The 22,578-nt window shown below is 40.1% G+C and overlaps 2 protein-coding genes across 22 annotated transcripts in view; one reads left to right on the top strand and one right to left on the bottom strand.

The window, feature by feature from the left end:
- The window catches only part of LOC123976340 (relaxin-3 receptor 1-like), a 47,767-nt gene that overhangs the window by 6,485 nt on the left and 18,704 nt on the right, over positions 1 to 22,578 (bottom strand). For 5 of the 19 annotated variants that reach the window (XM_046058418.1, XM_046058428.1, XM_046058432.1 and 2 more), the window contains one exon: positions 18,518 to 18,672. The exons of 11 other annotated variants lie outside the window; for them this stretch is intronic. The gene's annotated coding sequence lies outside the window, so the exon portion shown is untranslated. Of the gene's footprint in view, positions 1 to 2,492; positions 2,526 to 11,608; positions 11,693 to 18,517; positions 18,673 to 22,578 lie in introns of those variants that run through there. 3 more of the 19 variants (XM_046058419.1, XM_046058424.1, XM_046058426.1) reach the window with 3 other exon arrangements.
- LOC123976339 (zinc finger protein 516-like) lies at positions 1,658 to 20,935 on the top strand. 3 transcript variants are annotated; one of them, XM_046058413.1, is made up of 7 exons: positions 1,658 to 1,920; positions 3,571 to 3,703; positions 13,006 to 14,528; positions 15,070 to 15,096; positions 15,311 to 16,606; positions 16,841 to 16,905; positions 18,533 to 20,935. In XM_046058413.1, the coding sequence occupies exons 3-7, from the start codon at positions 13,184 to 13,186 to the stop codon at positions 18,581 to 18,583; spliced, it is 2,784 nt and encodes a 927-aa protein (XP_045914369.1). In that variant the 5' UTR covers positions 1,658 to 1,920; positions 3,571 to 3,703; positions 13,006 to 13,183; the 3' UTR covers positions 18,584 to 20,935. The 3 variants fall into 3 exon arrangements, with proteins under 3 accessions (XP_045914369.1, XP_045914370.1, XP_045914371.1); XM_046058414.1 differs by lacking the exon at positions 3,571 to 3,703; XM_046058415.1 differs by lacking the exon at positions 15,070 to 15,096.

The following is a 22,578-nucleotide window of genomic DNA, read 5'->3' as shown; positions in this document are numbered from 1 at the left end:
TTAATTGTACCATAAATTTAATTTCACTGTTTTTTAATGATTCAAAACCCTAACTACTGTATTATCTAAGGAACAATTTAATTTTTACCCATCTGTTCTGGTGACATTGTGGCGCTCCTGTTGTCTGTCTGGCACCCCTTGAAGGGGCCCCCTGATCTTTGTTTAGCTTTTTAATTTAGTCTATTAAATTAAAGTTTAAAACACTAAGTGAAATTATTATAATAATATATTTGAAGCAGATCTGTGCTGTGTTTTTTCCACAGATACTGTGTTACCATCTACAAGGACTAAACCACCGCAAAATGGACAAAAAACAAAAATCTGGTGCGTTAAAGCAGATAAGCTTTAATGTGAATCTTATTGTGGGTTCTTCTAATTTGGACGGTTTGCCGGTATGAAACAGAGAAGGATGGATATCTAAAAGTTAACATTAACTTGCATTTAGTTTGTTGTTTTAAGTTCTTGGAGTTCTTTTTGGAGTTGAACCAGCAGAAACATACAGAGTAAGTAAACAAGTGTAGTGATTGTGGTGGTAGCTAGTGTAGAGTATCTGTGGCTGTAAACTGTTAATCTTAGTGTAAGTGATATACTGAAAACATAACTGGAAAGTAAGGATTTTTTGTTGTTGCTAGTTTTACAGAGTGTAATCTAGTTTATTGATCATGTCAGATCCATGTCATGTGTTCTCCTTGGAGAGTCTGGAGGCGCTGCCTGACGGCCTCTATAATATAATATTATACAGATATTATATGAGAAAAACACCATAAACTCACTGTGGAGTAGCTACAAAGAAATATACATTATTAAATGACATCTCATATTTATTATATTTATACTACGTGTGCCACAACAACTTACAACAGAGCAAAATCACGAGTTACTATATGAATTTTTAAGTGACATTAGAAATTAAATGCTAAAATGTTTAAGTAGTCAGTATTTAAGTTACTAAACTGTACTACATATGTTTAAGTCTAGACAGAGATGTGATAGGAATATTATAGTAATATTATACAGAGCTTAAAATGATAAATTGACATTTTTTATGATTTAGTAGGTATACTTATGCAGTTTCTATACTGTGTTTATTATGAACAATATTGCTGAGTATATTATTCAGTCACTGGGTAGGAGGGCCCACAAACAAAGTCCCGCCCCCTCGTGCCCCTGACTGATACTGCATTAAATTCCCTGAAGGTGTAGCCTAACTGTTAACTGAGTCTCTTTAAAACACAACTGTTAAAGTCGAGTGTAAAACGTGTTTTTCCTTTACTAATAGTTTAAGCGTTAAATTTGTATTTAACTAATTATATACCGCCATGAGTAGTCACTTGACACTGAAGCAATTTCTGTAATGTGGTCAAAATTTGTAAACTTATTATTTTACTCACATATAAGGTTTCATTTTTAATTTATATTAGCTTGTGTGCGATCAGTGAAGACCATCGACCTGATGCTATTGTTTGAGTAGCCTACATTCACCTTTGTATTTACACTGCCACATAATCCCGAGTCAACTGACATTAATCTGAGAAAACCATTTCGCGCGCGCGCGCGCGCGCTCGCCCACCGGCCACTTTGCAGTGAATGGGGCAGAGCCGCGCGCACGCAGAGATCACTCGCCCTTGTTATTAACGTTAATAACGTTATCTCTCGCGTCACTCATGTCCCCAACAACGACTGCTGCCGCTGCGGTGGTGGAGGACGGGACTGCGGTTCAGGTGCACCGCTGTGATTGAAAGACAGCGAAGTTTTAACCCTACCGTGAAGAAAGCGATGACCCCACGGCTGAATTACAGCGTGTTGTCTCAAGTGTTAATCTGTTAAACCCAGCTCACCTAGCTGTTTTTTTTTTTTTTTTTTTATCGGTGATGGGATTCCTCCAGGAGCGACCTGCCGCCTAATGTTAACCCCTCTAAGGTAAGGAAGCTAAAAACACGGTTAACTAACAAAAGATAGTGTGTCGAAGAGGAGTGGGGTGCTGCAGCCTGTACAAGTGCGCTGTTTTGGGAGTTTGTGCGGGGGAAAGTTAACTATAACATCAGTGATATGGATGGCAGTTATAGTAAAACACTCAGTCAAGTCGTTTGTCCTCTGAATCTCGTGTTGGGGCAGGCTGCTGCTGCTACCAGCGGCTGATACTTCTGATACGAGCTTCCCACACCATCATCGTCATTATTAGGCTATAATTATTATTATCTTTACTGTGGTTTGGCACAGCTGTGTGCAGGCTATCAGTGAACATTGTAAACGCACGCAAACTTGTGGCGAGTGCAAAACGGGACAGACAACAAGGCTGCCATTGTACCGGATCAGCGGCGGATTAACGGAATTCCTTTTCTCTGCACTGTCTGAATGGCCTCCAGTCTCTCCCTCTCTGCCCGCCTCCTGCTGTGGGCATAACATCTTGTTTTCTAGCTGCTTCAACCTCTGGCACTTGTTTGAAACAGTAAACTAAAAACACCAGCAGCCACCAAACAGGAGATGTCTACCTGAGCTGAAACATGTGGATGGGACTGTGCTGGCCAGTTATTGTTATCAGGGCCTGTATGGGGCTGAAAGAAGGTGATTAGTAGTAAACAGTAAGTAGGGCTGCAGTGACAGTTATTTTCATTATTGATTAATTGTTTAGTCTATAAAAAGTCAGAAAATAGTGGTCACAATTTTCCACAGCCCAAGGTGACATTTATAAATCGCTTGTTTTGTCCAGTAAAAAAACAAAATACATTTAATTTACAATTACATAACATTGAGAAAAGCAGCAAATCCTCACATGTGATAAGCCGCAGCTGAAGAATGTTTGGTATTTTTGCTCAGTAAGTGACTGAACCAATCATCAAAATTGTTGCCGATTAAGTTTCTGTCATTCGATTAATTGCTTCATCTCTAGCAAAACAGCACTCAAGGTGATGCCACTGGCCTTTACAACCAAAGGCTGTATAGAGTTAATGAGCATGAGAGGACAAATATGTGTCAAATAGGTCTTCAGGGTGTTGTTTGTCTGCCTTGCTGATAAAAAAGCTGTCGTCTCATGACTCATCATCAGGGTTCACATTTAAGGATAAAGATGTGGGCTGGGAAACAGTCTAATTACATCCTACACACAATCAGACAGGATAGAGGATGTAGCTCTTATGTTGTGGTCCTCAAAGGCAATAAACAATCCCAGATTTTTACATTTCTTAGTCCTCCACTCCTCCCACCCTTCTTCCATACACTTGCACATCGTGCACCATCCCCAGCTCTCCCCCCTCCCCCCTTGTATGTGGCCAACCAACATGTGGGGAGGTAATCCCAGCTATTAGGGTAATCTCCTCAGTATGACGATCAATAGGGGAGGGTGTGCGGCGACTACCAGACAAGAGTAGTGGGGGGACAAAATTTGTGCTAAAGAAAAATGATTTAATCATCCAGATTAGGTCAGGAGACTGGGGTCTGGACAAGGGCTTGTTGCTGGAAGGGGGGAGGGGTGCAGACAGGAAGATGTGAGGGGTAAGGACATCTCCACTTAGGGCAGCTCCCTTGTGTGACAATGGGCTGAAACATTTTGTTTTCCTTAATCTGGCGTAGATGAAAACGGATAAATCGGACAGTGCCAAACACATCATGGACCCACTACAAGAGTAAAGAAAGGAAGAAATTGGTGCAAACGCATTCTACAAGAAGCCAGGCTGCTGTACTGCAAAAACATTTCTTGTGCGAGGTAAGGTTGAGGCTGTGGAAACATAAAAACACGTTGTTGAAGTCAAAAACAGACATAGGAAATTGTGGAGATGACTGACCCCAGCAGATTACATTTTCTCCTGGGAGGTACTTCGAGGAGAGGAAATTGTCAAGGGAGAAACCCCAGGAGAAATAGGTGGACAAAGTCATTATATTGTTCCTGTGGATGCATTGTGAGGTAGTTAAAACACAGCATGGGCCTGTGGCTCACATCCGAAATATCTTGTACACCAACTTGTTTTTTTTCCAAACACGTATGCGTTTGCTCACTATTTGAGTCACAGCTATAGCAGGAAGTTACAGCAATTATATCAACAATATTTCTATCTAAAACTACAGTATGTGTTGCTGTAAATACCTAAAAAAACTTTTTTAATAGTAATTATCAAGTATTTGACTGTTGAATACCTTGGTATTACACATATCTTGAGGTAAAACTTCTCTTGAGGTTATTGCTGCGATCAAAATGAAAGCACCTGAACAGGTTCAATACTTAATATATCATGTTTCAAGCAGTTAAAATGGTAAATTGCACTTTGCTACCTTAACAGACAAAGCTCTTTAAATAAGAATTACACTTTAATGGAAGTGCACATATCAGGATCTGCTTCTAAAATAGTGCGTATGCGTACATTCTTGCTGATTGTGCATCTTCTCTTCTGATGTTAACCTAAGAGCAGAGCACACAGATGGACCAAATACTGGATTCAGGGCCATGTTAACATATGTTAGCTGTCTCTCCTATGTTGTCTTTGTCTGTATACAAGATATGCTGTTCAAGCTACCTTAACCCCTTAGAGCCCAGAATATTAAACAACTCAACGGGGCTACATTTAAACAGATACAAACAGCCCTCATACATAACAGCGCTCCCCAAGATATATCCTTTGAAAAGGTTAAAAAAGGATTTACCTAGTTGCAGGATCATGTGCCATGGAAAGATAAATTATTTAATTAGAGCTGAAACAGTAGCTCTGTCGACAAAACCTGGTTGAATATTTGCGTTTTGTCATTGCTAACTGAATAACCTTGGCTTTTGGACTATTGGTCGGCAAGACAAGACATTTAAGTATATCTTGTTTTGCTAAAATTATCATGAGCATTTTTCAGTAATTTCTGGCATATTATAGACCAAACTACAGTATTAAACAGGATATTGGTGGATTATTCAGTAATTAAAATATCCATCAGTTGCGGCTATAGATTTTAGTTATGCGAGGTATTATGGATACCAGGGCATTTAGTAATCCCGACGGTATGACTTTCAATACATATGGAGATGCTGTATTGAGGTGATGTGTTGTAGTGTACTCCCTAAACGTAGGCGGGCAAGTTGGCGTGAAAACTGCCTGACATCATCTGCAATGGGACAACGCGATAACTTGAGATTTGGCTGCAGCCTTTATTCACTGACACCCTGTAACCTACACTGCACATTTACTGCTAAACTTCCCTGCTCACCTTTTCCTCCTCTCTGCTGCATTCAACCAGCTGCTCGCTCAGCAACAAAGAAGGAGCGTCTCGTCAGTGACTGCGAGTGGTGGGAATAACATAACAGGACTTGTAAAAAATAAACAAATGCCTCTGCCCCTGTGTTTGGGAGTGTTTTGGGTTTAGTCCCGATGATAGAGGTGAGCCAGCCAACACGGATAAAGCTGTGTGCACATCATCACCGTTCAGCCCACTGATGTGTTAGTACCCGCCGCAGCAACAAGTGTCATCGGGTCCTCCAGCAAGAATCTATGGAAGAAGGGCGCTTTTTCGAGTCACTCTATTCGCCATAAGTATTTAGACCCAGCAAGCCATGTCTAAGTAGGCTAACTACATATTATACACAGCATTTAGGCTAGACAATGTCATACATGCGACATCACAAGCAGCTCAGCTTTTAAGTTATTTTGTTGTTCATATACCATAAATACCTCGGTGAAATGTCAGGAAGGTACAAAGGTATGAAAAAAATAGATACAGCACAAGCTTAATTTTGGTTATGTTAAGATGTCTGTCAATACATTCTGTCAAAGTATAACTAGCCAGGTGCATATCTCAAATATGTTTTGAAAATGGGAAAACATTTACTGTTGGAAGTACTTACGTGTCCCTGGCACGGTTTAATTAAATACTACCTGTTTTTATTAAGAATATTGTAGTCTAATGAAAGCAAGGAACTGCTTTAATGCAGTGCATCATTCCTCTCTGATTATTAAGAAACTTTTCTTTGTCAACGTTTCGTCCCCCAAAATAAAATACTAGTGGAAGTATGTTTAACGGCGTCTGTGATGACTCAGACAGATAGGTTACTGGGGGGGGGGGGCACTCGCCCTTTAAGTCTCCAGTTGAGGAACTGGAGTACAAACACCGGCAAAATGTCCAGATGGAAGATGGGCGGGATGAGTAAGGCGTTCACAGATCCCTTCTGCTTGGCCCCGTTGAGACAGAAGGAGACGAGATTGGATGGGTCTGAGGGAGTCAGGTTACTATCAGCCCATTCTACTCCAAAGAAGCGGTGGTGTAAAAGATGCAATACCCCTATGGGAAACCTAATCCAGACCCTGCTGCCAGCTGTCATTCTTTTACCCCAGGGTAAAATCGCTAAGCAGGTATCGCCTTACCCTTCAATCCTAACCTTAATCATAGCAGGAAATAGGAAATTACACTCGTCGTTCTGTACTGCACATCAACATTGTATTTGTAATATGAGAATTATGATCTGATGGCGGTGATAAAGATCTATATCTCACAAAAGAGCAATCCCATTCTTAGACATGGTAGTCATGGGGTTTTGCTGTAGATATACTGAAATTATCAGTTTTTATTTTAAAAGTATTTGGAATTTAGCTAAAATCAATGCCAGATTCTTATCCGAATCACAGAGGAGAAATGTAAACACTCAAATCATTGCACATTATTCCACAGAGGGATAATATACTAGGATATATCATTTTTGACCCTGTACTTAATGAGAGTATTTCAGGATAACATTTGCATTCAATTGTTTGAGACCACAGCCAGCCAAAGCCCACTACTTGGATGAAGTAACCTTCACAATAGATCAAGATGGATTAGATTAAAAGGGAGCAGCGCTGAATTAAGCAATTTCCATTCTGTTTTGTTTGACCTACAACCATGCAATGTTCAAGGTTCGATTATTGCAATGTATGGCTGAAACAATTACTAGATTAATTGATAAGTCTATCGAAGATTAAGATCAATTGGCAACAATTTTTACAATTACATTTCAGCAAAAATGCACTAATTCCAGCATCTTAAAATACTTTAATGTGAATATTTTCTGTGATGGTAAGCTGATTTTCATTAAATGTAGAAACTGTTGACCTGTCTCATTTAAAGCCAAAATCAAGAACTTTGACTACAACTGAAGGTGTCATCAGGGTTTTGATCCTGAAATTGCCACAGTGAGAATAAATCAAGTATGATTATCAGTCTCATTGTCCAGGTCAAACCATACAGGCAAGATCGTACCTTGCTCTAATCTAATCTCACTCTAAAGGTGTGAAGTCATTTTCTCCTTGTTTATATTTGAAGTTTTCAGTAGCTTCGAGCTTTGGAGGAGGACACTATACCATATCCAGTGTATTTAAATCTCTGTTAATCAGGTTTTGCATTGCACATCAGCGTGATCTATATTTAGGCGAGACTGACATTTAAAAAAAATTCACAGCTGACAGAAGTGGCAGGTAGAAGAAAAGATGACAGAACTGATAAAGTGAAAGACAGAAAGCAGAGTGATAGAGACACATAAAGGGAGACAGTCAGAGCGAGTCTGAGCTGACCTTGCCATGATAATCTAATCCCTGTCGAGAGTGCTTTTTTTAGAGAGCAAGTTAATGCCAGCAGATTATGCTCCAGTGTCTCCCACACTAGCCAATCCACACAGAAAAGAGAGTGGGTCCGTAGTGGATCCTCAGATAAATTAACATCAATAATAGAAAGCAAAAATGCAAGAGTCCTTTGAGAATGTCTCTAGAAATCACATCTCTTCACCTTTACCTTTCTGCTTTCAGTGGCATTGTTCACTTTTTGTCATCTGCACTTGGGCCTGCATGAGACGTGTATTTTTGTAGTAATTGTTCACATTTTTAACAACAACCTCTGCCAGGAATCTCACTTCTCTTTGTCAATTTCGCTTCCCTATGTGTTTGTTTTATCGCACTAAAGGGCATCCATGATATAAGGCCACTCATCGAGCAGCTCATCTCATGCTATGAAGAGTAATCCCTGTATATGTTGTGTAACCAAGGGGAGAGTTGCACAAGGGGGGGGATGGGCACGAATGTGCGCAAGTTTGTCTGTGCTTGTGACTGTTGAGCTCATAGCTGTCTAATCTCTTTCGTACATTAGGCTGTTCGCCCACAGCACTGTGCTGCTTCACTGTGTTTAATGCATTTAAGTCACTCTAGGAACAGTGTTGGTCTTGTTAAACATCGGTGACAGGTTTTGCTGAGGTATATTAGCATGTGTCAATCAGACTGTTAACATGTACACCACAGGGATATAGTGCAAGATTGTTGGTTTGCGATGAGAATGACTCACTTTTGTCACTTTCTATATCTCATTATCTGTTTTTTTATCTCTTTGCTCCAACACGGTTGTTCTGTGGTCACACGGATGTTGTAAGGGCGCTGTAGCCTTGAACGTGTGGCGATTACTTGAATGATTTTTATTTTTGTGCATGGTAAATGGAAGCATTATTATGCTCACTGTAAGATGCATCACACCCTGATTGTTGAGCGTGCTTACTTGTTGTGCTGGAGAGTCAAAAAACGTCATCTCATGCAAGCACCTGGGAGCGCATGTTGACTCTCATCTACATCTGGAAGGAGTCATCTTCAACTGCATCAGCAGTGAATCAGCAGAGAATACATTTTCTGCATGCGTGCTCCATAACACGAGCAATAAGAGAGAGATAAACACATTTTTCTTTACATTCTGTACAGGTGTTTATTTCATTAGGAGAATGACTTCAAGTCAGCTAAACAATGCTATGTAAGACATTGGATATAAAATAACAGCAACAGCAGATTATCTTTAAATGCAGTAAAATAGTCATCTGGTGCAACATGCATTTACACAGCGTATAAAAGGAGTTTTTAGAAGTCTGCTCCAAATTTTAATTGCATCATTATCATTTTAACAGACAGCTGTTTTCACACAACTGAATCTGTTGGTAAATACACTGACTGCATTGTAAGCTTCCACAAAGGGAATGCATACTGGGTACATGATTGGGAAAGTTGCTGTTTAATTATACATAAATCATTACATCTTTACCTACTGCAAATTATAATCAGCAACGAGTTTCTTTTCCTTCTGTATGCAGATAAAGGAACTTGACGTTGCCATTGTTATGATGGTATTTTGCTATAATTATCTAATAGCTGACACAATGTTCCTAACACAGTGATTTGATTTTGTGCATGATTGCATGTGCAGTGCCCACAGCAGACAGGTTTCTGAGATTGAGGAAAGCTAAAAAGGACTTGAAGATGAATAGAAGAACATCTTTGTATTTAGACTGCAGTTACTTACTTTGGTGTGTTAGTTTTGTTTTATGCCTCAGTCGTGTTCGCAGGTGGTGGAAACAGGACAGGATTATTGGACACAACACAGTAGATGAGAGCTGAGGCTTAGCAAATGACTATGGCTTTGAACACTAGCATAAGGACGGTCACATGCTATCTCCAGTCAGGGGTATGTTGGCACAGGCTTGTTGCTGGTTGTTGAGAATATTTGGATGACTTCAGCACGTACGCACACACACACACACACACACATTCATGCAGGCACATATATATTCACAGTCATGGGGTTCACACATAATTGCTTCTACCAGTCTACAGTAGCAGAATTTTGGGGGGGATCAGCTGTTAAGTGGACATTTCTTACATTCAAAAGAAAATGCATTTGAGGTATTTTGGTTGCTAGAGTATGTTGCAAATTAAATTCAGGGGAAATGCTATTTCCAGATCCCGGCAGGAAATTACACCCACAGTTTCATTGCAGCAACCAGGCACACATGCAGTGCACACAAACACACACAACGCATCGACAGTGGATATTTTCATGCAAGTGCACACACACATCACAGCACACAGGCTCTCAGCATCAGTGCCCTGACCATAGGGAGTTTGTGCTGAGCTGGTTGGGACGTCAGGATGAATCAATGTGAGGACAGCTGACTGGACATGCCTATTCATCTGCCAAAGAAAAGAGAGAGAAAAGGGGAGCGAGGGATTCTAAAAGAAATGAGTTAAGCCCCGGAGCAACATGTTTGGCTATCTGCATTACTTTACAGATCCTCCAAAGGGCTTTCAGTATTTATGGGATGAAAGCAGAAGAGTTGGAAAAGATGGTGACGTGTACAGAGTGCATTTTTGCTAAAAAGAAAAGGAAAACTGGAGGGTTCAAATTATAAGATAAGATTTTTGTTTAACACAAATGCATTTTTTGAATGAGTGAGCAAAAGTAGGATATTGCAGATGCAAACATATAGCACAGACTAAGCACGTAGGCTGCTTTTGACAAAGGCATAAGCTCATACTGTAGAGGTGGCTAACTCTATACTGATGGCCCGTTTATTCCCATCTGTTGCCCTCAGCTCTCTGACTTTATCCCTATTGTGTTAACTCATTACATTCGCCTTAACCATAACCCCTTAATTGCCACCCTCCAATTTCTCTTGCACATCCTCCCCCTCTTGGAGACAGTGTGCCACATTGCCCATGCACTAATCTGATGGCGTCTGCCTACCAAACACCTGCCACGTCCGGGGGAGAAAAAAAACTCCTAAACTCCTCCCATATTCCAGATACAACACCCATTCCAGCGTGAGCGGATCAGCACACATGACCACAAGCAGGCAGGCATGCAGGCGGACAGATGCGACCGTGGATGCAGATACAGATAATTAGACAGACCGCCTCATCCCCTGAAAATCATAGCAGAGTCAATCTGTTTTTCTAGCCTTTTAAGAGTATGTGCACCTAGTTTTTCCTCACACCCAAAAGACTGACAAGACAAGAGTAGTCTTTTGTTCTGCCTCTTTGCCCAGACATGTATTTGAAGACAGTGACGAGTAGGCCCAGGCCTCTTTGCTTTAACAATACCTCCCTCGACCCCCCAATGAGGGGTGGAGGGCCAGACATGAGGCGATGTGACAGTTCTGGTGCGGCCAACACAATGGCAGGTTTTTCTTTTGACTGCCTGGCTGGCAATACGCCACAGAGTGCCTTCTTTCACTATTACCAGTCTAACAAATGGTCGTGTTTGCCTGAGGAACATGTTTAACCACATCAGACTGTGCCTGTGCATGCAGAGTACAGCACATGCCTGTTCTGTTCCCGGATGCTTTTGCTCTGGTTTTAATCAGATGTCTCAGAGCTAATAAAGCATCGTATATCAACGTTATCTTCGGGGCTGCTGAGATAATTTGCCTCACATTTATGAAGATTTAATTCTGTGATATTTCTCCCATGACTTAAACAGTGATGTTTAGTAAAGCAGCACTTACCCCAAAATCAAGGCTATGTGTGTGTGTGCCTCTATGTGAACTTCTAAAATGAAGTTTGTTGATAATGGATTATTGATCGTGAATCAAAGTGGACTGCCCCTCGGGGCTCATCCTGGTTGGCCAGGAATGAATACATCTCTTCATGCTTCACCTCACACACTCAATTTAGGAATAGGAAACCAAAGGACCGTCACACACGCATGCTGAGACACTGACCCGCACTCTAATACGCAGAGACAGCCATCGCTCATCCACTAAGGGACAAAGGTTATTCTAATATCTGTGTGATGCAAATTGCCTCAGTGCCTCTCTTAGTACATGGTTTGTAGGTTTTAAACATACGAGTGAAACTACCTTACATGTAGGCAGCTTCTGCTTTCATTCTTATTGAACTCATAGCGAAACCAGTCTCTGCTTCTCTGGAAATTTTCTGTGTACCTACGCATAAGCAAAAGGAAACAAAGCTTTTAGGACAGAAAAAGTGTATCAGTCATCTGGCAGTCAGAGCAAAATAGCAAATAATAATAAATTAAAAAAACTCATATAGCCACTCTTTAATGATATAAATATCTACAGTCTACATATTTTTATCTATACATTATTATATATATATATATTATATTATCAGGGGTATCAAGGTTCACTGGAATCACTTTATTAAATATTGTTAATCCTAATGTCTGTGTAGTATTCAGGGTTAATAAGGCAACAAGCCAACAAACACATTAATGTTCATTTTCATGTTAAATTTTAAGTCCTACTGGTTAATTTCTCATGCTATTCTAAAGCTGAGGCACGGACACATGTAGTGTGCTGAAAGGACCACATATATTTCATACTCTTTACATCAGTGGTTCTCAAAGTGGGGTCCGGACACCACCAGGGGTCCTTGAGGGGGTTGCAGGGGGTCCCCCACAAAAAGGGGAATTGCCATCTACCAATCTAAACCAATCAAACATACCAATCAATGTTCCACCCCTCCAGGACTCCCACCCCGGACACAAACAGTTCCAGACACTCCCCTCCTAACACCACCCCTTTACAGTATATACTGTAAATATTTTGCATATCGCTGCACAAACATATTCTTACATATTCTTTATGATTCCTTTACATTTTTTATATCTTGTAAATTTTTTACTTTACATTTATATAAGTCACCAAAGAAAATTCCTTGTTAACCTGCTTGGCACTAAAGCTGATCATGATTCTAAAAGCAAAATTTAATATCAGATGGGGACACTGGGACAAAGACCTTATATAATGGGGGTCCATGGTCTAATATGTGTCAGTTCAGGAGTCCACTGATTTACATGCATCACATTACTGTGAAAATACCCCAAAATAAAATTGTTAGTTTGTTTGTTTAAAATAATACTGTTGAATGTATGAACATTGCCTTTTTTCCTTCTTTTGTTTTGTTTTATGTATTTTAATGTTTACTGCACCTGGAGATGAAAGCACTGTGATGCAGTGATGCTAAGCTCAAGAAAAGGGGGACAATAACAATACCTCTCATCTCAGTTGAACTTCTTATAAATGAGAATGTGTTTTTAATAATGAACTTTCTTAGTATTCTTAAAAATTCTTGAACAGCTATTTTTTAGCCATATTATTTTCAGTGTGGTTAAATATATAGAATACTTTTATATATTGGTAATAATAGTTGACTCAACATTTCTGATGTAATTTGTGAATTTGGATCACAAGTGTAATTATACCAAGCCTAATTTTAATTTGTCTATTTTCAGGTCTTCTTGCCAAAACAGTATGAAACTAGATAAAGAACATCTCTTCAGAAAATCAGGATGGACACGTTTTTGAATTCTGTTCTGAGAACTCACTGACATTTGTAAGATAAACTTTGCATAGTTAGAGGATTTATTACACAGCTGTGCTTTCTGACGTACCAGTGCTCCAGGAAAAGTGATGGAGACAGAAGAGAGGGAGGATGTATCACAAAAACCCACAGCTAATGTGAAGGCAGAGAAAGAGGAGCATGTGACCTCTGGTCACACCTGTGGGGTGTGTGGCCGCAGCTTCCCTCTTCTCAGCTCTCTGTCCCAGCACATGAGGAGACACACACGGGAGAAGCCGTACAAGTGTCCGTACTGTGAGCACAGGACAGCTCAGAAGGGCAGTTTGAAGGCCCACATTCGAAGCCATAAACTGGGCCTATTCAGCCATAACCTCAGTGACAAGGAAGGGGATGGAGATCAAGAGCAGAAGGATAACGCCGGCACACTTGACCCTCCTGAAATCGTCAGCACGTTGGACAAAGCTCATAATGTCAACGGGAAGGTGAAGAAGAAGGCAGCCAAGAAAAAACTTAAGGACAAAAATGCAATTGAGGTCAGTGATGGGTCTGATGGTGGGTCCTGTACCTGCAGCATTTGCGGCCAGGTTTTCCCTCAGGCACTGCTTCTTAAGTCCCACATGAAAAGGCACCGCAGCTCTCAGGATCACGGTTGCCGGATTTGTGGTCGCCGTTTCCGCCAGGCATGGTTCCTCCAAAGTCATATGCGCATTCACCGGGTCAAAGCCCAGCTAAGAGGTGGCAAAAGCAATGAGCCGCCTGCCACCATCAACGGAGTTCCTCAGGACCCAGCGTCGCTGACAAATGAAGAGTGCCTCTACGAGCTCTGTGCTGGCTGTGGTAACTTCTTCTCAGACCGCAAGACATTGCGAATACATGAAAAACTACATAAACTGAACCACAGCCGCACTCAGACACAAAATCTACCACAACAAGATGTTGATGCCTCTGAGCTGCACATTGCTAAGGGGCATTTTTTGGAAAGCCTGAACCTCACCTGTGTTGGACCAAGGGAAACGTCTGAGGAAAAGAGCCTGGGCAGGCGAATTCCAGAGTTGGATCCAGTTTGCAGTTACCAAGCATGGCAGCTGGCCACAAGGGGACGACTTGTGGAGGTCACAGAGAAATGTCTAGGGTGGGAGGAGAGGCTAGCTGATGCTGAGGTGGCATATGACACGGAAAAGGGCGAGTACGTACCCCTGAAGCAGGAGAAGAAGAGGAAGCAAATCGACGCCTCCAGCTCCAACATCAAGAAGATGAAGGTTGAAACAGGCCTTGATCACCCATCAAACAGCTTGGCTCAGGCTAAAGGTGGTGACAAGAAAATTTGCCACAAGGACCGTATTCTGTTGAATGGACTTGGTCATGCGTTTTACGAGGCTCTGCAGACTAAGAAAGTCAAAGATGCTTACTTCACACCTAAACAGACCAACAGCATCAGGAGCCAAGAGCAGGATGGTAAGCCATACACATCACACTGCAACACCTGTGATACAGTTTGGACTAGACAATTGTCCTTGGGTGTAAAAAGCAGTTAGAATTTAACATTGTACTGTGGAAAAGGGAGACCTCTAGTGAATTTATAACTGAATTACAGCAACCCGAACTACATTTGTGCACAGATGACACAGATTTTGAAGAGGCACACCCATTAAGGTTTCCTCACTGAATCTTCAGAGGAGTTTTAAGGGACATATAAAGTTTTGTTCCAAAATGTTTTAATTAAGCTAAAGGAATATTTTGTTGGCTATAAATCGTGAACACACAACAATATAAAGTAAGTGTTTTGTTAGTTAGAGTTGTGGTGGTTTTAAAAGGCTCACAATTTCTGATTTTGCAGAAACTCTTAATGTGCTTTATTTGCATACTGTCAAACAGCTTTCTAATGGATAAGCATATTGTGGTTGTAGAGAGAGTAAGTCCTACTTTTGCGGCAGCAGTTAACAAATGTTGTGCCGATTGCTAAATAAACACCTAATATCTTTCTTTGTTCAACTAGATTTAGAGCTGCTGCTTGGAAGGAATGGTACTTAAGCTGTTTGTCTACCCCATTCATAAATATAATGTAATGATTAAGATAACAATCACTATGTGTGTTTTAGTGAAATTAACTTATTTAATAATTTTAAAGTATGTAAAACATTCCTATTATTTTTAGTAACTGTACACAGACGTACACATACACATAAACTTCGACAGTTCGTATGCCCTTTCATTGCTTCTTCTGCTCTTACTTACAGATAAAACAGCATACTTCTGCGAGCACTGTGATTTCCACACTGCCGACGCCTCACTACTCAGGTCTCACCTGCATAGGCAGCACCAGGACTCCCTGAGTCCTTACAGTAAACACAGCACCATCTTGGACAACATTAACCAAAGTGGTTCCAAAGCCTCAAAATACATGGACTACCTCAGAAACAGGAGCGCGTTGCTCAGTCAGCCATACTGGAATCCTTACACATGGCCACCTGGCCAGGCCTCAGCAGAGCCAAACATTAAAACAGAAAAGTCAAATGGTCCTGAGGTCAAAGGACAGGGACATACTACTAACGATGCTGGAAGTCTCCTCAATCTGTCTTCATTAACTGTAAGTGAAGGAGACGGTACTGCAAATTATCCAATTAAAAAAGAGGGCCTGGTGAGACATCAGTGCTCATACTGCTCCCACACTACCAACTACCCAGAAGTACTGTGGATCCATCAGCGGGTTGCACACAGGGTGGATGGCAGCAGCTCCATGGCACCCAAGTGGGCACCCTGCACTAACAGCCCCAAGAGTTTCAAGGCAGGTGCTACCCAGTGGAGACGCACAGGGGCCCCGCCATTCCTCGAAGGAAAGGACTGCCCTGCTTTACCTGCTCCGAAAACACAGCGCACGCAGCCTCCGGGTTTGACAACCCACAGCAGCAGTAGCGGCAGCAGCAGCAGCAGCAAGCAATCAGCCCCCAAGACCCACTCAGGTGCCCCTAAGTCCAAGCACCAGTCAAAGGACTCGCGCCTTTCAGATGGGACACAGTCTAGTGGGAGGATGGGTCTCATACCTCAAAAGACGTCTGGTGTACAGAAAGGGGCAGAGGAGGGGGGAAGCAAAAGCTCCAGCACCCAAGCTACTTCATCGACCACTATTGTGCACAGAAAGAGTGCCCATAGTGTCCGGCCTCCAAGCAGCCCCAAACACAGAGGCCCCAGAGCTGCAGTGGAAGCAAACTTCCCACAGGAGGGTTTGGGTTTTATGTTGGCCAGAAATCACGGTGGGACTTCATCTAACACAGCTGCAGATAGACCCAATCCCCGCAGGCAGTCATGTGACTCCTCCTCAGGTCCTAAGGGTCCTGATCTGTGGGCTGCCATGAACATGTGGGGTCACAAAGCATATTTAGAACCACTCCGTTTTGCTCAGGGAAAAAATGAAGCAACAGGAGAAATGCCAATGGACATTGATATTTTGAGTCTCCTGAAAAACTACAGTCCCCACGATCTGGCTGCTCTTTACCAGCATTGGGGGTTCGTTGATCCCAGGATTGATCCACAAGGTGAGGAGGAGTTGCTTTTGTGTTTACTTTACTGTAAATGGGCAGATGAATAACTGAATGTTGATTTGTTAAAATTAAAACTAAAATTTTAATGGATTTAAACAATAGTGAGCACACGGCCTCATCCACTGGCAACCCAGATTTCTAATGTTAAGATGTTTTACACTAAAGGATAAGTGAAATCGACCAGGATGTTTATGTTCAGATGCTCTTTTTGTTTTTCTATTTTTACAGCAATGTTGCAGTTAAACGGAAATTTTGGAAAAGAAGTCCATTCCACCTCTGAAGCTTCCAGACAAGTATGTTTCCTTTGCAGCAGTCACTGATACTGCAGTTTTTGATTTCATTAAAAAATAAGATGGATAGAACTCATCATAGTCTACAGCCTATGGACAAATGAATGAACTGACACTTTATTTTAATAAAAATTAAAAGGCTGTTGAATGTCTATGTACTTAAAAAAAAGCCAGTCTGTTGGTTTTGGGATAATGCTTTTGCTTACATCAGCCTTAATTACAGTCAAACTGAAATGTGTAACTCTAAAATCAATCAAGGCAAACCTGATCCATTAGTTCACTCGTTTATTAAGAATTAAGAAGAGCATAAAAGTCCCACTATCTCTCACAAGTACAGTATGTGCAGTACGTCTTCGCCTACTGTTATGTGCCTGTTCCCACGTCTGTACTTCGTCTGTGCGTCATTCCCGTGCATTCGTGCGTCTGCGTGTTTTCATGTGCTTGTGTGCGCGCCTGTCAACGTCCACAACCTGGCTGTCTCTTCCTGCTCGTTTTCGTAAGAGAGGCTGTTGACAGGGATGAGGCAAACGCATAATAAAAAAACATTGTTGTCCCCTCAGGGTAAAACTCGCCCAGCATCTCCATATGGTGTGTCATCAGCCTGTCAGTCAGGCCTACCCTGATGCTACCTACAACTGTTCTTGCTTTCTCCTCTTCCCCCTAGAGTAATATGTGGGCAACTTTTTAAATACTAGGGATGGGCAATAGCTTAGTCTGTAGGGGTGAGGAATTACAAATGGAATTACAAACACTATGGGGGATATTAAACAGTACTATTGGAACATATTTTTTGCAATAATAGCTGACAAATTATTTTGCTTTATGTTTCTCCTGGTCTTTAAACTTTCATTTTTAAGAATGCAAATGCTTTATGTGCAACTTAACATTAGGAAGACCTTGTAGGTCAACTAATACAGTAGCTACTGCACAATATATCACAGCATAGTGTGACAGGGCCACGCCAGACTACACCCTCTCATCAGAGATTCCATAAGAGGTATTAATACATATTGTACACATTCTGTACGTCTCAGAAACTAGTGAGGTATATATACTGTATATGGTATTTCATTAAAAGCATTAAAACTAACTGGACAAAAGATACATTTAAAATATTGCGACTGTAATAAAATGTTTGCATTCAGATATATCAAACTAAAATTCCAGCACTGCATATCTCGTTTTGCAAATATTAAGAGACAACTAATGCATGTTATTCAGGGTTATATCTAAACCGGCTCAACAAACTGCATAAAAATACATATCCATTTCAAAATTCCAAGCCATAATAAAAACGCTGATTCAAGTGTGTTTCGTAAAAACTGATGCTTCCTGTTGAAAATACACGTCGTCATCGAACGATAACTGAGTGGCTGTTGTGAACAAAATAAAACAGTATCATAAATTGTCTGATTTCAAATAATTAACAAATTTGAATATTTCAAATTGTGATATTATTGTTGCCCTCTAAGTGTGTATGATTTCGAACACAGTATTTGAGCATGGTTATGGACTACCAGGCCTTTTCTTGATAGTTTGACTGTGTGTGTACATTATTTACACACACATTGCCTCTCAGTGCGGTTAAGTAAGATCTAACTGGTGTGTGCCTCACGCTTGTCTCCTGCAGGTGAACAGCCACTCCACTTCCTCCTCAGGGTCTCTTCAGAAAGGAACGTGAAGATACATCGTGTTCCTGTTGGCGTCCAGCCTGCATGATACCGTTGAATAAAGAGGCCTGCTGTTCTTTAAAGGAATCAGCCATAACTCCTAAAAAAGGACAGAGGCAACGGATAATGCACACTATATGAACAGCAATGAGGTGGACTCTTATTTTGTAATATGGTTGTTTAATTTGAAGTGTTATGCATGCTTTTTGTTTGTTACGAGTGAAGTTATGTTAGTTACCAAAACACACATGAAGGAAATGGAAATGAGGTAGAACTGTTTGAGCTTGTTGTAAAACACTTAGTGGTGGTGGGGCGGTGAAGCTACATTTGCAATGATAAAGAGGACATTAAATTGGCTAAAGGCCCACAGATATCTGCTGGTTTTGAGTGAAAGACGAGCTTTAGCTGGTGAGATCCAGCAAAACAATAAAGAAAAACAGCAAAATCTTAAAGACCGAGTTGCCACTAGAAACACTTCCGAACATTTTACTTCACTTTTAATTATTTATTTTGAGTTTGTTTGTTTGTGTTTTTGGAGCCTACAAGCTTGTATAATGTACTGTTTTTGGTTTCGGGTTAGTACCATGTTTGAATGTCTCAACGTTCACAATATGCACATAAATATAAATTGTTTAAATAAAAAGGCAAAACCATTTACAGTTTTAAGCCCTTATTCACAGAATTATACACGTGCTGATCTGAGAATGGACAGACAGTGTTGGTAAATTCATAAGGTCAAGTAAAGTGCTCAGTCACAGCTACTTTTTCAGTGACAGTGAAAAACCAACAAAAGTTTGCTTCCATGGTTTTCAACTAAAAATGATCCCTCTGTAAGGTTCTATGGGAAGGTTTAATCAGAGCAGATTCCAGGCGTTAGCGCTATTAGCTCATCATCCCACACACATTTAGAGAAACAGGATGCAGGATTTTTATAGTATCACTGTGAGCCCACGTTCACAGGATTAACTTCAAATTAAATAGCTGGCAAAAATATTTCTCCATGAGACTTTTTATATACTTTGTGTACATTCTCTAAAACCTTGCCATGCTTTTGACAGAACATGAGCATCATACCTCAGGAGTTTCTTTATGTAAATTCAGTATGTACTCAAGCATACCCAAAAATGTTAAAGGGCATCATCAGCCATCTTCTGCCAGTGACCAAGTTAATTAACTATTTCCTTCCAGTTTACAACTGCAAATTATACCACTTAATGTAAATCCTCAACAACTAGGGCAGCATTAAATCCTTTTTAAAATTGGACATCCATGTCAAGTGGCACCATGGTCTTTTATCACTCAACATTTATCTATGGCAAATCCATAGCTATTGCTAAAGGTCCAGAATGGACAATCAGTTATTGTGAGAAAATCAAAAAATATACCTAAATTGGTGGTCGTTGCTGTATTGAGTCTGTCAAACAAGTTTGTGTGTCAAAATAACCGAACAACAATGACATGTGGCGTTCTGCTTTATAATTCCAAGTTTGAAATTTAAATGCTCCAATTCATTTGTTTTTTCTCCTGTCAGAACAATAGCGTAAACATCTGCACTCATTTCACATTGTGCTAGTGATGTAGCAAATTTAATGCTGTGATTTTTAGAAGTAGAAACTGTAGCAATAACAATTTCTACTGATGTGGCCCCCGACTTATATCTGCCAGTCAAGCTACTTAACTTTCTGAAATTCACCTCCTTCTCAATTTGTTTTTCATGTGTTGTCTGTTTGCAAATTTCTTTAGTATGTTTGTATTTTAGTTCTGATTCCGTGTATTCATCTCCCATAGAGAAATAGTCTATGCATTTGATAAAAAAAAGCCATCAACTTGTGGATTCTTGGGAGATCTAGAGAATACATAATTTATTACTGGAGTATTGACTGTTTTTTGATAAAAATTGTAAATTATCGTTTTATTTAATGTTTGTTTTGTTTGCTAAGAGTGGAATTTTAACACTCCTAAGTACTTGATATTTGTAGTAACAATAGAAAATTTTAAAAAGACAAAAAAAAGGATTTTTTCAGTGACACACTTGAGGTCAGAGTGCAGGGTCAGTCGGGAGTGAAGCTCCTGCAGGAGGTATTATTGAGCCTGTGGTCTAAAACAGCTGTCTGTGAAGATGCGGCTGCAGACATTTCAGCAGGGGAGGAGTGCCAGGTAAACAGTGAGACAGCAATTTTTATGCAAACCTGAACTTTTATGCATACCTAAAGCTTAAAGTTGGGCTCTCACTGGGATCATTTTTGTGACTACGGAAAGATATTTCACAGTTAAGAATTATGTTGGTATTGGGATTTCTATTTTTGCCAGTTCCACATTTTTGTTTGACTGTAAAAATATACAAATAAAGTTTTGTCAATGTAGATTTACATTATAATAGTGCTGTTGTCATTATCTCACAGATTCTGATACTCATTCTCAAGCCTTCAAATTAAAATGAGTTATCTCAAGTTATTTAAATATATTTTGGAATATTTCATGCACATGACATAAATGACAAACCAGTGGTTCCCGACACGTCCTAGGAAACCTTACCTGACATTCTTTTCAAATAAATACTCTCGGCTTGTGATTTGCTGAGTAAATTTTACATGTTTAAGTGGCTAAAAATGACAAATCCATCTGAGAAGGCAAAAAACAGTTGTTTTAAGTGGCCACAACTCAAAAACCTCTGATGATGCATCACATGTGCATATTGCTTCATTTTAAGGGGTCAGAAGGCAAAAAGGCTGGGACCCCCTGTAGTTCACATCCCTAGCAACATGAAGAGAACTATACACAGAATAATTTTAGTTTATACATGTACATGAACATCTCTCAAATGTAAAAAACAGTTCATCCAAACAGATCCCAGGACTAACTAACTCTACTTTGCAACATATCAATGGATGAATTACAAAAGACTTTAAAACTAGAAAGTGACATCCCATCGGATGAATTACATTTTTGTGTGTTACTGGTTGTGTTTTGTTGTGTCTTATTTCTTCTGCTGTACTTGGGTCAGGTGAGATTTTGATGTCAATGTGATAATGTGGTTAAATAAAGGTAATGATAATAATAATAATAATAATAATACCTGGAATCGCTCATCCTTGCTGCAGTTTACCATTTCTACCAGTAGATGGTAGGCAATGTCAATGAATAAAAGAGCTAAATATAAAACGAGCCACTTTTGTTACATATCCCATTTTTTTACTTGCTTGCTATACCACTTCTTCATATGGCAGTGTGTGCCTGCTAGTCTTTAACCATCAAAATGTTTGCCCTAAAACTTCTTCTTTAAGCTGCCTCTGTATACTTTATATAGTACAATGACAAAGCTTCAAATTATGGATGAGGCCTTTTTTTCCCCTCATCAGAAAAGCTATTTGCCTGCAGACTTGATTGAGACATTATCAGATGTAATAAATCTTCACCTTAGCCAAAAAACAACTTTTAGCATTTTAAATGTGTCAAGTGGATAAGGTTTATATTGAATCCCTGAGAGAGAAATTTTTCCAAGTCTGATCTAAATAGTTTTCTCTCCTGTGTTTATGACTTAATTTATTTTAGAAGCATTTTTTGTTATAGTTGTTTAAATTCTCTTTGCATCCCAACAGCAATCAATAAATCACATACTTTGAGTTACATCATTTCAAATCATCATATCATCATTTAAGCCATAAAATGCTAAAAGGCACCACTTCAGATTATCATTTCTAGCCAAAAGAAAAATGTGTGTATATTATTTGCTGACACCCAATATATGTTACTTGTGTTTGGCCTTTTATTATGGCCAGCCTAAGGCACACCTGTGCAAGACCCATGCTGTCTGATCAGCATCTTCATATGCCACACCTGTGAGGTGAATGGATTATCTCGGCAAAGGAGAAGTGCTCACTAACACAGATTTTGACAGATTTGTGAACAATATTTGAGAGAAATAGGCCTTTTGTGTACATAGAGAAAGTCTTAGATCTTTGAGTTCAGCTCATGATAGGGGCAAAAACACAAGTGATGCGTTTAT

The sequence above is a fragment of the Micropterus dolomieu genome, linkage group LG09 (assembly GCF_021292245.1).
Source record: "Micropterus dolomieu isolate WLL.071019.BEF.003 ecotype Adirondacks linkage group LG09, ASM2129224v1, whole genome shotgun sequence".
Classification (NCBI taxonomy): domain Eukaryota; kingdom Metazoa; phylum Chordata; class Actinopteri; order Centrarchiformes; family Centrarchidae; genus Micropterus; species Micropterus dolomieu.
Note: the sequence above shows the minus strand (reverse complement) of the source record. Positions and strands in the feature narration are given on the sequence as shown.